General features: G+C 35.0%; 2 protein-coding genes across 2 annotated transcripts in view; one reads left to right on the forward strand and one right to left on the reverse strand.

Annotated features, from left to right (window-relative positions):
* Positions 1 to 16,736, reverse strand: part of LOC136033694 (uncharacterized) — a 147,766-nt gene that overhangs the window by 23,951 nt on the left and 107,079 nt on the right. The gene's annotated exons all lie outside the window — the stretch shown is intronic.
* Positions 8,143 to 13,677, forward strand: LOC136034189 (ATP-dependent 6-phosphofructokinase-like). The gene is made up of 2 exons (XM_065715366.1): positions 8,143 to 8,365; positions 13,437 to 13,677. Exons 1-2 carry the CDS (start codon positions 8,148 to 8,150, stop codon positions 13,573 to 13,575), a joined length of 357 nt encoding a protein of 118 aa, XP_065571438.1. The 5' UTR covers positions 8,143 to 8,147; the 3' UTR covers positions 13,576 to 13,677.

Raw genomic sequence — 16,736 nt, forward strand, 5'->3', positions numbered from 1 at the left:
TGGGGGAGGGGTAGAGAAGAGGGGGATATGCTGGGAGAACTTTCCATCGAGAAATTTGTCATGGGGGAAGAAAATTTCCATGAAGGGAGCGCAGGATTTACTAGCATTATTTAAAAAAAAAACAATGAAAAAATAAATATGAAAAAGTTTTTTTTCAGCTGGAAGTAAGGAGCAGCATTAAAACTTAAAACGAACGGAAATTATTACCAATATGAGGAGCTCACTTCCTCCTAATACCTCGCTGTTTACGCTAAAGTATTTTTAAGAATGTCAACTATTTATTCTGCGGCTTTTGTGATTCAGGGGTCATTCTTAATGAATTGGGAAAAAAAAATAAGATTTAGTGTAAAGAGAGAGGTACTGACGAGGGGGCGAATTCTCTCATATGTGTAATAAAAACATGAGAATAAAAAGTTCTTTACGTAAGCTAATTTATAAGTTACGTATATCTTTTACGAATAAAAAGATTCGTAAAAAATTAAAAGTTCTAGTTGCCTTTTTAATTAACTAAAAAATTGGAGGGCAACTAGGCTTCTTCCCCCACTCTTTGTTTCTCAAAATCATTCGATAAAAATTATGAGACAGCCATTTAGCCAAAAAAAAGCATGCAAATTTCGTTTTAATTATTCCTCTGCGGAGAGCCAAAATCAAAACATGCATTGATTCAAAAACGTTCAGAAATTAAATAAAAAAAACAAGTTTTTTCAACTAAAAGTGATTACTTCGTATATGAAAGGGGCTGCTTCCTTATCAATGCCTCGCTCTTTACGCTAAAGGTTTTTACTGTTTTAAAAAGAAGAGTTGAGAGAAAGAGTCAAACTTCAGCGTAAAGAGCGGGGCATTGATGAGGAAGCAGCCCCTTTCATATACGAAGTAATTTCTGTTCATTTTAAGTTTTAATGTAGCTCCTTACTTTCAGTTGAAAAAACTTGTTTTTTATTTAATCAAAATAACAGGATGAATTATGACTGAAATATTAGCTTGATTTTCATTCATTCCTAGACGGTTGATCGGCAAAAACGATTTTGAGCAATGTATCATCCTTTATCCGTAGGACCTATAAACTATTCCTCTGTGAAACATCAACCAAATATTCTTTTGTTTTTCTGAGCCTCCACTCTTCAGAAACATACCTGACCATAGTTATCAGTAATCTTGGTGAGCAAATATATCTTCTGTTTTCATTGAAACGTGTTTAAACTGTAAGAAAGTTTTGATTTTCAAAGGGAAATGTGAAGTTTTATTAGTGTTAAAATTTATTTGATTGTAAAAAGTTCAGCTTCAAAGCTAGGCCATTTGACTTAAAATAATGTGGGGAATATGCAAAATAAGAATTTAAAATAGAAAAAGTCACAGAAAAAACTTTATTTTTGGAAAACAAATGCTAGTTCTAGTTCTAAGTAAATCAACATTGGTCTTTTTGCTTTGAAAAGAAAATTCCATCTTGGCTACAAAAAAGCACTCCCAAGGATGTCGAACGAAATTTTTAGAAGAACAAAGCAATTTTGTATCAAAGAAAATACATTCCACCTTGCGTACTTTTCATAATATTAAACTAAAAGTTTCAAAAAATTATATTAAAGAGTGAACTATATTCAATAGTAAATAAAGGATTTTAATAAACATTATAATAAAGAACGAACTTCAGCCTAAATTAATTGAAATTTTTAATATAAGGACAGACTTCAAAGACTGATGAATTTGGGTTACGGTTGTTTTGCAGAAAAGTTTAAAAAAGAAGGATTTTTAGTGAGAATTAGCAAAAATAGTGCGATTCATGCCCTTACCGGAGTGAGTGCAATGAAGTAGAAAAGAGTGTAAAAACTACGAAAGTTTGCTATCTGACAACCCTAGTCAAAACTGTCAATGACGGCAAATTTGTATTTTGGTAACTATAATCTGAATAACCACCACTGGGGATTTGAATCTTAAAAACACGGAATTTTTCAATTTTTCCACGAAATTGTTTTTTTTTGCACTACAACTAATAACGTCTGCCCATGCTAATATCCTTCGTTTAAGCTTAGCCTATAACATGATTTTCAATGATAAGTTGAAGTCTCGTTGCTAAGCTAGAGGTTTTGCAATGAATGAGCTACACAGCTAAATTATATTTTTGTCTTCCTGGACTTGGCCATTGATAGTTGATGATATTCAAAATAACTTCGACTTTGTAGCTTCCATTAATAGGTTTGGCCACGGTCGATTCAGGGTCCACTGCTACAAAAAGTCCTGTGTACAGAAATAGTGATTTTTATTTTAGTCTGCATTGAAATTCCGATTAGGGATTTTTTTTTTTCACAGTTTATAGATATGAAGTGGCATTTGGAAGGAATACAAGTGAGTTATTTCCTACAACCGTATAGATTATTTTTCCTCGAGCCCAGGCTGGATAGGACAAGAGTTCACGAGAAATACCATCATTAGTATATCGACAGGGGGTCCGTTTACCCTCCCAAGATGTAGCTAGGGATATTAGGGGTGACCCAGGTGGTGCCATCCTTGGCCTAAAGTTTGGTCCTTGAGATCATACAATCACACTAACATACCCTAGAACAGGGTATACAGTAACAGGGTATTACCATACCCAATATATATAAATATATATATATATATATGTATATATATATATATATATATATATATATATATATATATATATATATATATATATATATATATATATATATATATATATATATATATATATATAAATAAGTTGTATTTATTTTTGTATGTTTGACGACTGATATCGTTATAAGGATTGAGCATTATGACGTCATGTATGTATTATGTATGTTTATATATGACGTCATTATAAATTGACGTCATTATAAGTATATTTGTTTTATATTCGACGTCATTATAAGTATATAAGGCTTGCGATTCAAAGAGAATATTTAGTATAAATCCTACAATGGCAGAAGAAACAGCCGAGGAATCAAATCGTGCGAGAAATTTTATTATAAATCCTACAATGGCAGAAGAAACAGCCGAAGAAGCAGCTCAGAGATAGTACCCAAAGGCTTGCGACTAAAGAACGCAAAACCGCGTAGTTAGATGAAAATCAACCTGGACAGCGAGAATCAAAACTGAAAATAATAGCGATGATGATTGGGTTTGGGATTTTGACTTGGATAAGGTCATCAATGCCTACCAGATTTTAATTTTTTTTTAAGAAAAGTGTTCGGCGATATGTATTTCATAGTGACGAAAGACAAGCCAAGGTAAAACAAACCAAACAACTTGAAAGTGATACCGATGATTAAAAAAAACGACGTTGAAAGGACTATCGTTTCCCAGTTACAACATCTTTTCCACAAAAAAAAATAATTTAGTTCTTTTGTTCAAAACAGGAATCAAATTGATGCCTACTGATACGCATAAAACTGTTATTCCACTGACAAAGCGCCTACTGCTGAACATGTGCATATATACAATGCTCCAACTATCAACGAAGTGGCAATCGTTATGGTCGGTGACCAATTCTTACCTCGAGATATTATTCTTTATAGGCAAAACAATAAGTTGACAAGAATTGCTGAAACTCATCGATGCTACTATGCCCTACAATATCCTATAATTATTTGAGATGGAGCCGACGGCTCTCACTTTAATATTAAATTGATAAATCCAGCCACTAACAAAGAAATGGATAAGAAATGCAGCGCAATGAAATATTATGCCTATAGATTAATTATTCGTCATTTAAGCGCATAAATAAAAATTTTTCAGGCAAGCATTTATTTCATCCGCAGGTTTCGATCTAGAAATAATAAGTAACGTTTTGCCTGAAATCTCCCGCAAGCAATAATTTGCTGCCAAAGGGCTTAAAATTTTCACACAAAGCTTGCAATGATCGCTCGAGAGCCTTGAGCGATTTTTTTGCACCATTTTGCACTCGTCCCAAACAATAAGTTTGCATTGCTGCAATACTTTACCCATCCCCGATGATTTGGAAATGTTGCACGTGGGAGTTTCTGTAGATTGCATATTCAGAGGCAATTTCAAAGCGGAATGAGTAGTTTTCCCACCAGGCAGCAACGTTGCGGCTATTCCGGACGAAGCAAGGGCCAACGCTGTCATTTTTGGATTGAATTGATGCCAGAAGCAATCTAATTAGAAACGTTTTACCAGTACCTCCTGGCGCATCCAAGAAGAAGATTTCCCCAACCTTGTTATCGACACAATGCATTATCTGATCATAAATGGCTTTTTGTTCAGACGTTAACTTAGAAATATTTGTTTGTACATACGACGATAGATCAATTGTGTTGTAATTTTGTTCACGATTCCATTCCACACATGTAGAAATAGAAGCAGTACGATTAGGTGAAGGCATTCCCAAATGCTTGAGATGTTTGTTTGCAATAGATAAGCACAAATCTTCAATCATAACTAAAGTGCAGTTATAAATTTCTGTTGTAAAGTCCAAGGTCATATCTGAACTCTCTAGCCGTATTCGGTGGATTATATCCTCGGCCATTTGCGAATTGTATTTCTCCCCTAACTCTGTAGGAGATGAAGGAGAGCAACTTTTGCCGGAAGACACGGGCCGTAATGTCATGTCTTTGAACCGGCGATTGCCCAGGATGTAAAAGCTCTTGTATCTAATCCCAAGATGGATTATATGTAAATGTAATAAATGACGAATAATTAATCTATAGGCATAATATTTCATTGCGCTGCATTTCTTATCCATTTCTTTGTTAGTGGCTGGATTTATCAATTTAATATTAAAGTGAGAGCCGTCGGCTCCATCTCAAAAAATTATAAGATATTGTAGGGCATAGTAGCATCGATGAGTTTAAGCAATTCTTGTCAACTTATTGTTTCGCCTATAAAGAATAATATCTCGAGGTAAGTATTGATGACCGAACGTAACGATTGCCACTTCGTTGATAGTTGGAGCATTGTATCTACGCACATGTTCAGCAGTAGGCGCTTTGTCAGTGGAATTACAGTTTTATGCGTATCAGTAGGCATCAATTCGATTCCTGTTTTGAACAATAGCACTAAATTTTTTTTTTGTGGAAAAGATGTTGTCACTGGGAAACGATAGTCCTTTCAACGTCGTTTTTTTTAATCATCAGTATCACTTTCAAGTTGTTTGGTTTGTTTTACCTTGGCTTGTCTTTCGTCACTATGAAATACATATCGTCGAACATTTTTTTTAAAATTAAAATCTGGTAGGCATTGATGACCTTATCCAAGTCAAAATCCCAAACCCAATCATCATCGCTATCATTTTCAGTTTTGATACGTTTTGATTCTCGCTGTCCAGGTTGATTTTCATCTAACTACGCGGTTTTGCGTTCTTTAGTCGCAAGCCTTTGGGTACTATCTCTGAGCCGCTTCTTCGGCTGTTTCTTCTGCCATTGTAGGATTTATACTAAAATTTCTCGCACGATTTGATTCCTCGGCTGTTTCTTCTGCCATTGTAGGATTTATACTAAATATTCTCTTTGAATCGCAAGCCTTATATACTTATAATGACGTCATATACAAAGCAAAATATACTTATAATGACGTCAATTTATAATGACGCCATATATAAACATACACAATACATACATGACGTCATAATGCTCAATCCTTATAATGACATCAGTCGTCAAACATACAAAAATAAATACAACTTATTTTTATATATATATAGATATATCTATCTATATATATATAAATAAGTTGTCTGTGTGTGTGTGGGTCTGTCTGTCGGGTGACGTCATGTTTGTGTGTCGACTGACGTCATGTTTTCAACTGACGAAATTACAGACCGGGACATCGGGACACAAATGACGACCGGGACACCGGCACATAGGGAATATAAATGACGACACTCAAAGAGAAAGCGACCGGGACAAAAGGAATGTTCGATTAGCAATCACCATCAACAAAGCACCGGGACACAGGGAGTATAAATGACGACCAGGACATAAGTAAAAAAAAAACAAAAAAAAATAAAAAAAGGGTAAAAACTACAAAAAAACTAAAAAGAAAAAAAACTAAAAACTAATAAAAAAACTAAAAAAGCTAAAAAAAAAAAAAAATAAAAAATAAAAAAAATAAAAAGGAAAAAATGAAAAATAAAGGAGAAAAACAAAACTAAAAAAACGAATGTATATACAGACCGGGACACCGGGATACAAATGACGACCGGGACACAGGGAATATAAATGACGACCGGGACACAGGGACACAACTACAACAGGGACGCCGGGGGGCACAGGGGGATATAATATATATATATATATATATATATATATATATATATATATATATATATATATATATATATATATATATATATAAAGTGTCTTTTGATTTAGTTTTAAAGCAACATTTAATTATAAATCATAATGGGCAAACTGCATAATTGTGGGGGGTTGACATACCCAATATACCAATTGGCATAGGTGTTGGACTGCTCTTCTGTGCTGAACAAAATGGCTGTCTCAAAACTTTGATTGGATGTGTCTTGAAAACGAATAGGCTTGGGAGGAGGGCTACTTGCCCTCCTATCTCTTTATTCTTAAAAAGGACACTAGAAGTTTTAATCTTGAATCGAATTAGCTCCTTCAACTGTTTCAGTGATATTTCTAGCTATTATAAAGCGGCACTGCCTATGATATTGCTTCAATACTCATTGAAATCCTACATTTATATTTTTTTTGTTTTACTCGAGCTCCCCCTAAACGAGTTTCACCTTGGTACCCATAGCGTCATTAGTTAAAGTAACTGTAGTGGTAGTAATCATGGTATTGGCTTTTGGTGATTTGAACTCATTTTCTTCAAATCTTGGAAGCGTCAACTTTCAAACGTTTGTCAAATACAATTAACCGTTGCTGTGACATTGCTAATATATGTTTTGATAACCTGTATATTTAATTTTTTTATGATTTCCATCTTGATACTCTTAGCCTAACAAGTAGTTATTATATAGGTAGTAGTTTAAGTAGCAGCAGTATTAGTAGTAGTAAATGTAGAACCAGTAGTAGCATTGGTAGTAGCATGTACATATTGCCCTTGTCAATTGATTATCCCCCTTAAGCATTTTCTGAAAGTTCCAACTTAATACTCAAGTCCATTCTTGAGATATGCTCTTTTGACAATGTGCATACTTATAATGTCTTTTGATTTTGTTCAAATTTCCCCTCAACATTTTAATTATAACACCGTGGTTGCAGTAGTAGTTACAGCGGAATCAGTAGTATTGATGGTAGTTGTAGTACTAGTAGTAGTGTACCAATATTACCTTTTTGGTCAATTGATCATCTCCCTTATCATTTCCCGAAAGTTCCAAATTAATATACTCAGGCATTCTGACTAAAAATGACTCATTCATATACCTTCCTCAATGATATATGTAACATATATTATGATTTATATTTCATCTCTATGCATGAAATGTATTTGATCTCTATCCTCTTTTTCAATTTTCTTTTTTCTATTCCCTTGTAAAGAAAGAAATTTATATTTTGTTGTCAGTTACAGATAGTGTTGGTTCATTTTTCCACTGCATTTTTGGAACAACTTTTTCATATTTTCCGTTTTTACTTTATATTCATATTTTGTTTCTTACCGGAAAATACATTTCGTGTTTCCCTAAAGGAAAAACATTTGCACAACAGGTGATTTCGGTAACAGGTGACAAAAACAGGTGATTAAAAAAAAAACACTCGAAAAAAAAACAGAAAAGGAAACCATCAAATGATAATGAGACAAAATAAATAAATAATTGAATCGTATGTCTCTTCGTGTCCTGTATGATATAACTGTTCACATGAATTTCATTACTAATTCATATGACTAATTCAAATCGACAGGTATTGCTGGTGCAAGTTTGAGATGTTTGCTTTTTGTTAGGTATTTTCTATTTTCCTTTTGCTATTTTTGTTAAATTACCTTTGAAATAGATCCCAGGATGCTCCCGAAATACTAACTTTTTTGCCCTCAAAATAAGACATTTCGATGGGCTGATAAAATATCATCCCCTATAAATGTTTTCTGTATTTACTAATATTAAAGAAAAACTAATGGCTTTTTAGTTTTTCTGTCGTCTATACTATCACTTTTAAGCCCACAAAAGTACAAGTACAAGTTCTGGAATGGACAAATAAATAAATAAATATTTTCTTTAAGGTCATATGCAACAGGGCGGATCCCCATCACCGTTTGACCGAAACATGGGAACAAAAATGGCTGCAAAAGCTGCTGAATGGCTTATTACAAAAATTTGCGAATGTGCTCAAGCGGATGGGTCACTTAATGCCAGCTCGCCTGATACAGCAGTCCTTTTAGGAATCATTAGAAGAAATTATTGCTTTTCTCCTGTTGAAGACCTTCAGAATGACACTGATTTTGTGTAAGTATTTTTCATGAATAAGTATATATTGTTAGACATAGACATATTTATTGACATACTCGATGTAGCACTAAGAAGCACCAAAGCTGAGCTGTTTAAAAGGTACATAAAAATTGCACAACTAAATCACTTTATGCTCTTAAAAGGAGCCGTGAAAAAGGGAACAAAGGAATGGTGATACCGAGTTATGTGGCAATAAACTGGTTCCAACTTGTTCTGTCTTCTGATGAGTGTGTTCCAGTGTACATTCGGGGGGAGGATGCGCTAGTTTTGACTTTCTTATTATAAATTGTCTTAAGTTGACTGCAAGATTTTGTGGTGGTTTTAGAGCGACTGAAATCCCAGTAATTCAAGGGTATTTTCTTAGGAAGTATATCATTCTCCCATCATAATTTTACAAGCACGTGTTTGAATGGCCTCAATATCTTTGCTTAGCCCGGATCATAGCTGGACACTTGGGCAATAAAAAAGACATGTCTATTCCAGTACAGATTGGACGTAAGTCATTTAGGCAAGGTTTAGTGACTACTAAAACGGAATATTTTGATTGTAACAAGCGATTGCAGTACAGTATAGCCTTTGTAAACTAGCTCCTTCACATGGCTGTTGAATCTTCAATCAGTTGAGAATGTATTGCCCATTTTCTTTTCACTGTTTAAACACTGGAAGAGGGGTACTGGGTCTTGGAAATCAGTTTTTAGAGGGTTAAGCCTGATTACCGTGCATTTTATTTCATTGAGAGTTAGAAAATTCACAGTCGGTGAGCATCATACCAATAGTGTTAGGGCCAAATTTTGGTACCGGAAATTCTCCTTTGAGTATACATTTCAGTAGGAAGTATTAATCGTCCATAAATTTTTATCCATTCTTCAAGGGTCGAATAAACCCCTCCCCTGAAAAGTTTGTCCGACCCACAGAAACACAAAAAAATCCCTACCAACAAATTTTTGATGTGTCTTTAAAGTTTTTTCATGTAACTCCCCTTCAGGGACTTGAATAGGATGTAGTTTGTGACACCCAGGAAAACAATCCCAGCAAGTTTAATACCGTTTGTGGTACCGCAGGTAATAGAAAAAATGTATAGTCCGTAGTATTGTCGTTCAAGGTGAAGACACACTACTGACGGCCAGGTAGGAAGTCAGTTACTAAAAGCAATAGGTTTTGGCGCCCATTTCACCTAAGTTTTTTTTGAGCAACAAGGTACCTGATTAAGTTGAATGCTTTTCTATAGTTGGAAATAGCAAGATCTACGAAGGATTTACCCATGTATAGCCAGGATAGAATATCAACGTACAGCCCAACAAGATAGGCTGAGGTGTTGGAGCAACTAAGGCATCCCTATTGACAATGGTCTAATTGGTGCTCTATGTCCTTCAAAAGTAGCCTTGAAATGAATGTCTCTGTAACTATTGCCGTAGATGGGGCTAGTGAAATTTGACTAAAATCATTGCACGACATAGGAGTAGATTTCTTAGGTATTGCTTTAATGTATGTCTTTTTCCAAGCATATGGAAATTTGTGGATTCAGGCACAGATCAAGGGTACTTGCTAGAGAATTCGCTACGGACGCAATAAATTCGCGCAAAAATCTCATAGGGATTTCGCCAGGATATGACAAGCTCTCGGGTTTTAATTTGAGTAGTCGATGAAAAGCTTGATAAGACTCTACTGGCGGTCACTCATTGCACTATCTAGATTTTTCGAGAACAGTTGCAAGTTCTGCTCTCGTAAAGTTCAGGAAAGTGGTGCATATTTCAGTGAAAAAAACTATACACCTCTGATGCTGTCAAATAGGATTTGTCGTCTTTGATAATCCGTCAGTGAGGGTCTCAGGTTTTGCCCGTCAGCTTCTTTACTGAATTGTTCTTTTTTTGCAGTTGTTAAAGAGACATGGATCAACGTGGTTTACTGCAAACGATATCTTGTCTTTGCGGCATAGGGGAGTGACTTTGTTACGCCAACCTTTATCATGAGTTTGTAACTGCTCTTTTATGATAGCTTTGATTTCAGTTGTGAGCCATGGGAGATCAGAGGTGGACTTGTAAATAGTCTTTGGGAAGTACTCGCAATTTCCGTACAAGATCGAGTTTAGAAGTTCGGTTTTACTTTTCACGGCCTCTTCAGTGATTACTCTTGGGAAATTGTTCTAACTTATCCTTCGTCCAAAAAACCAGATGTTTGGATCAGTGACAGGTTTCGCTTCAACAGAGACGCGTTTAGGGGCTTCACCAGGAGTATTTCCCTGCCAGAAGAAAGTATAATGGTCTGATTTTGCCAATGATCTCAGGAAATGAGGCTTATGATAGAAGCTTTCTATTTTTCAGAAATAAAATTTCTGTGTTTGTCAGAATCAAGTCTTGTATACCGCCAGCAATGTGAGTAGCCGTTTTAATAACGTGTTTGAGAACGAAGCTAGAAGTCAAATAATGCTTTTTCCTCTGATGGAAATCTCTATACACAGCAATGGTGGGCAGCTGAACTTGATTTAGCAAAAATTTACCCCCTTTTGAAAATGCAATAAAAATTCTTTACAGTTTATTGCGCTTTCTGGATAGTAGATGCCTTTAAAATAAGGTAGGAGAAGCACCGGGACAGTCCTTTAGGCTTTGTGTAAACTCACGAAGACTCATGGGTGGTGGTTTCAATTTGGGGCAGGAAACTGTGGGGAATGTTGTTTGGGCAGTGCCAACACCATAAGGACTTGGGTCTCTATCTTGCCGTGTGATTTTCCTAGTGGTAAAACCTGGGATAGCACAAGTTTATTCAGTCACATTCCAGAATTCGGTAGTAGCGGCAGCTTAGATATTATTCTGACGCAAGACTTTTTCCAGTACATCCATCTTGTTTTAGTGGGACGGGGTATTGTTGAATAATAGATATGGCATATCTCTCTGGATTTAGAAAAGTTATTGTCACAATAAAGGAGGTTGATGGTGCAAATAATTCATCAGTGGTATAGCGGTAGCCGATTGCTGATTTGATGGATGGGAGCTGAATTAGTCGAATGAGTAGAAGATATTATCTTGTTTGGGCTTCCTTATGGGACGCTCCCTGTTAGTTATAACCACAGAAATTGGACTAAATAGGAGTAGTTTTTCCTTTTTGCCTTGCTGCTGGCCCTGTAGCCACGGCATCTCTGCAGTTTTGTTTGCAACATAAAAACCATCGAATTCAAGTTTGAGAATACTGAGTGAATGTCATGTTGTTTAAATAATAGAGGTAAAACAGGTGAATTACAAGATCTAAGTTTGATCAGGTGTAACTGCGTCATAGAGGCATGATCTTGTTAAACGAAAAAAAAACTTACTAAAACTGTTCAAATAATTTTTATTTGACACTTTCAGCTTTGTTGACCATAAACATAAAGCCAAACTAAGATAGTTGTTTTATGCCAAGCAGTACTGAGCGATCTTTGCAGAAATTTGTAGAGTAGGACTGTTCACACTGATGAAAAGTCATAATACTTTAACTCCCATGTATCATGTTTTTTCTTTACATAATCTTAGAAAATTAACAGCTAAAAGTAGCTGTGACGCATTTTCTACTCAGCAACGTTAATATTTGACTGATCTCTCTTTTATTCCTACTTATTATTTTTACCCTTCACCGATAGCAACTAATCTTCGTTTACTGTGTAACAGCGAATGGGCTAGAAGATGTTAAAACATTATATCAATAAAAGGGAAGAACGAAACTAAAGCTCTTCTTTTTCCAGGGTGTCTTCCCCTAAAAGAAAACTATTTCAAATGTATCAATTGTTGTAGCATGAAACTGTTAAATGATATGATTTCTTCTTATAATTCAAAGATGGTGCTAGTCAGCAATTTCTTTTACACTGTCAAAACTTAATTCGCCTTCCAAGATTATTATGATAACATTTTTGCCCGAGTGCCAAATTTTGCCAAACTTGCACATTCTCACTGATGACGAATGTAAAATGTATTAGTAACTGGATTTGCTACCTAGGGCATAACGGTCCTATCTAACAATTAATATTACGTACGAAACAAATAAATTATTGATTGCTATAGAATTTGTCCAAGGAACCTTACGTTCTCCATTCTTTTTGTGGTTATAGTGAATTATGCATTTAGGCGTAGTTTGGGGTGTGGAGTAAAAGAAGCAGTAAGCAGCATTCAGACAAGACTTCGCCAATAATGTAGTTTTTCTAAAAGAAAATAAACAGATATTACAGCAGCTACTTGATGCAGCTATAGAAAAAACAGAGGACGTCGAATGGATATGTTAAAATACGATGTCTGTCACAAGTTTACAGCTTGTTCTCTTTGTAAGAATAAAAATTTAGAGTAGACCAAGGAGTTCAGATTATTGGTTAGCTGGAACACTTGCAGTGGCAAAATAATAGTCTAGATTTGGCGCAGAATTGGGCAGTCAACTTGAGCCTTTTAGGGCATCAACAGATGATTCCTACGACTCAAGTTGTGTTTCTTCAATAGTAGCGTAATCACACCATACTCCTGTATGCTAGTGGATACTGACTAGCAGCTACGAAAAATGATTCTTCAAAGGCTTTTGATATTCCTTTTATTCTTGTCGGATGAGTACACTTGAATAGTAAATTCAGTACTTGAATTTCTAGGGCTACAATACAAAATTATGAAAATATTATACTGTTTAAACACACATAAAGTACTTGTGTAGTCATTCTTTGTGTATTTACCAAAATTACACCGGGGTTTTATTCCTCCCGATTAGAGTAGACCTTCCAGGCAATCTACATAGGAAACAGTAGTTAGTGATAGCAGTAGCAAAATAAAAGAAAGGCATATTGATGAGTTCTAAATCCATATTAGGTACTTGTGTAGTCATTCCTTGTGCACCTACCAAAACTAGACCAGTGTTTTATTCCTATGGATTAAAGTAGACCTTCCAGGCAATCTACATAGAAAACGGTAGTTAATGATTGTAGTAAAAACACGTATTGATGAGAGGAGAATGAGTAAAATTTCTTGGATTTCGACAAGTTAAAGAAGAAATTTCAAAATTAATTTGAGACAGAAATTTCTTCTTAGAGTTTTGCTGGATATCTAATTACTTCTTTTTTTTTCAGACAAGGTTTGCCCAAACAACAATGGTGGCTGAAGCTTCAATCACTGTTACGCATTCTCGCAAAACATGATTCTGTATATGTTGAGGAAGGCCTAAACGTCCAAACCATTGAAGAAACTGGATGGTCTCTTGCAATGTAAAATTAGAATTCTAACTATTATTGTTTATGATTTCTTGACCGTTATAGATTAATTAGTTGTTGTTTTAATCATCGTCATACCTTCTATTAAATAATTCTGCTTCATTGATTTCCCTTGCTTAATTTTTAAATGAAGACCAGGTTTATCGTATCTATCTTGTCAAAGGAACAACAGGCTTAGATAGATAGATACTTTATTTCGTGATTAAACCAAAAACAGGCATTTCACAGAAACAAAAAAAAAAAACACTACAAAAAGAAAAAAAGAGTACACACTATCTAAAGCAAAACATAAACACTAACTAAAAGTCAAGTCTCTTTGTGCGGGATAAAAATCTGTTTACACTAGTCCGAACTCTATTATTTCTAATTATCAGCGATAAAGGAAACGGCACACTTATTTCATATTCACTTAATTCGAACTCCATTACTAAACGTGCTCTACAATAAACAGGGCAATCAAATAGAAGATGACTACATGTTTCCATTAGACCGCACAAGCACAATGGAGAGTAAGCTTTCCTGATTCTATTTAAAAAATGAAGCAATCTACTATGACCTGTAATAAGCTGTGTTAATCTACTATTTGGGGGAAGTTTTGATGCAGAGATAAGGTCATCCTTATTTTCAAAAAAGCTAGCCGGCCATGTGCTAACAGAATTTTTAAACTCATCAAACCATTTTGTATACAAAAACTCATTTAAAGATTTACGGTTAATATGAAAGGGCTGAAATACACCAAGGTCCTTAAAAGAAAGACCAAAAATTTTTGCAATAATTTGGTCAGTATAATGGCTATGATGTGCCGAATAACTAATTCCATTCAAGGTAGGACTCAAAACCCTAGGCCAATTTTGAGGTCGACCATTTTTTCCGTATCTTAATGTACTTAATTCCAATGCTCTTAAATCAATTGGAAGCACTCCTGCGAGAGTGGTTACTACATGCGTTTAAGCTGTATTGAAAGATTTAGAAATTATGATCATAGAAGATCTTTGTACCGACCGTAGCATTCGCTGAATATTCTTTTTTCTCAGTGCAGAGATCCAAATAGGACACGCGTATAAAATATGGCTTTCGATTACTGATTTATATAGCATCCTCAATGCATGTGGATTCAGGTTCCAAGTACTCTTGGCCACCGTTAAAAGACGAGCAGAATATTGTTTTGCAGGGTTAATTTTATGTCTAACATGGTCAGTCCATAATAACTTTCTATCAAGAATAACACCCAAATATGTAACCTTATTTTTAACAGGTATCTCAATTCCATCGTACATTATCTTTACAGTTGGAAGCTGATGCTTCCTTTAAAATGAAATTGCTTCTGTCTTGGATTTTTCAAACACGAGCTTGTTATCTACTATAATATTCCACCTTGAGGACATGATCGCTCTAAAATGCACGAATATTTACCCTTATACGTAACAACTCTATCAGAAAAGTAACTATAAATTAAATTTAAAAGCCCATCAGGGCACGATTTAGCCTTTAACTTTTTCAGTGTTCCCGGGTGCTACGCGGAGTCAAATGCGCCTTTTATAAAAAAAATGTGCATAAAGTAAAAAAAATTTTCTGCATATTCTCCTCCGCCGTGGTAACAATACCATTAATTGCATCAATAGTACATTTCCCACTACGGAAGCCAAACTGTAGGGGCGAAAACCAACTATATTCAGTGCTAATCGCAATCATTCTATTCGCAATGGCACGCTCATATATTTTGCTAAGATTTGAGAGTAGGCTAATCGGACGATACGAAGCTGGATTGCCATCATTATTTTTACCATTTTTTTTAAACCATTATATTTGTATTTTTCCAACTTTTCGGAAAGTATGAAATTTTTAAGCAACTATTCACTAACTTTACCAAACTAGGAGCAAGGATATTGATGTTTTTAATTAGGGTTAAATTTAGAATTCCATCTGGGCCTGGAGCCTTTGAACCTTTAATTATTTCATTTAATTCATTCAAGGAGACTTCGGTAACACCTGATGTGCTATTAATCAAAAAATCTGTAAGTTCTGCTCTAACTTCACCGTGGTAATTACTATCAGTTGAATGATCATCCTTTAAAAACCAATTATTTAGCAATACCTCCCCGGCTTCCGTTACAGAGTTAGTCTTACTGCCGTCATCTTTTGTTACATGTAGTGGCTGAACAATGGCATTACTATTTTTACAAATTTTGTGGATTGTATTCCATGGATCCAAATTCGGTTTATCTGCACATAATTTATTCCAGTCACTCTTTTTAGCATTTAAAATACCCAGTTTATAATTCTTTTTTGCATTCCTTAAATTAACCTCATTTTCGAGAGAATTGCAGGATTTAAATATCCGTAGCAATCGTCTATACCCTTTTCTAAGGTCCGAGAATTCTGACGTCCACCAACGTGAATACTTTTTGGGAGAGCCAAGACTCACTGGAGTTGATTCATTGGTAGCTTTTTGTATTAAGGCTGTTAAAGCATCTACAGCTTTATCTATTTCTTCAGCATCCATAGTAGGGAGGGAATATAAACTATCTATTTCATTTAAAATAATGTTGCTAAAAACATTCCAGTTAGTTTTTCTGTAATCATACTTGATGTTATTACTGATTTCCAAGATATCTGCCTCAAAAACTAGGTTAAACTTGATATACAAGTGATCAGATAAGGATGGGGGTCATTTGTCACTTCCCAGCTGTCAACAAATTTTAGTAAGTTTAGACCAACTGCTGTGACATCGGGGCTCGAATGTGAAAATTCTTACGTTGGCATATCTGGGTCATTTAGTACTACTAATGATTTCCTGGCAACAAAATCCTCAATGGATTTACCTTTCAAATCGGAATAAATAGATAGATAGATAGATAATTTTATTCACCCACTCGATACAAAACCACAAATGGCACGAATGGAGTATAAAGAAGAAGAAAAAAAAAAAAAAAAAAACAAAAAAACACTTAACTGCAAAAACAAAAACAAACGTTACGATACACCGCCAATAAATAAAAACATTATTACAAAAACTCACTAAGGACGAATTGCAATTGCCAGACTACTAGGCCCAAGCGACCCCAAAAATTCAGAACGACGTTTCGTCACAGCAGCAATCGGATCTGTGATACCGAACCTTGCAGACATCTTGGAATTATTAACCCACGGTGGGGTATT

The sequence above is a fragment of the Artemia franciscana genome, chromosome 12, assembly GCF_032884065.1.
Source record: "Artemia franciscana chromosome 12, ASM3288406v1, whole genome shotgun sequence".
Lineage (NCBI taxonomy): Eukaryota > Metazoa > Arthropoda > Branchiopoda > Anostraca > Artemiidae > Artemia > Artemia franciscana.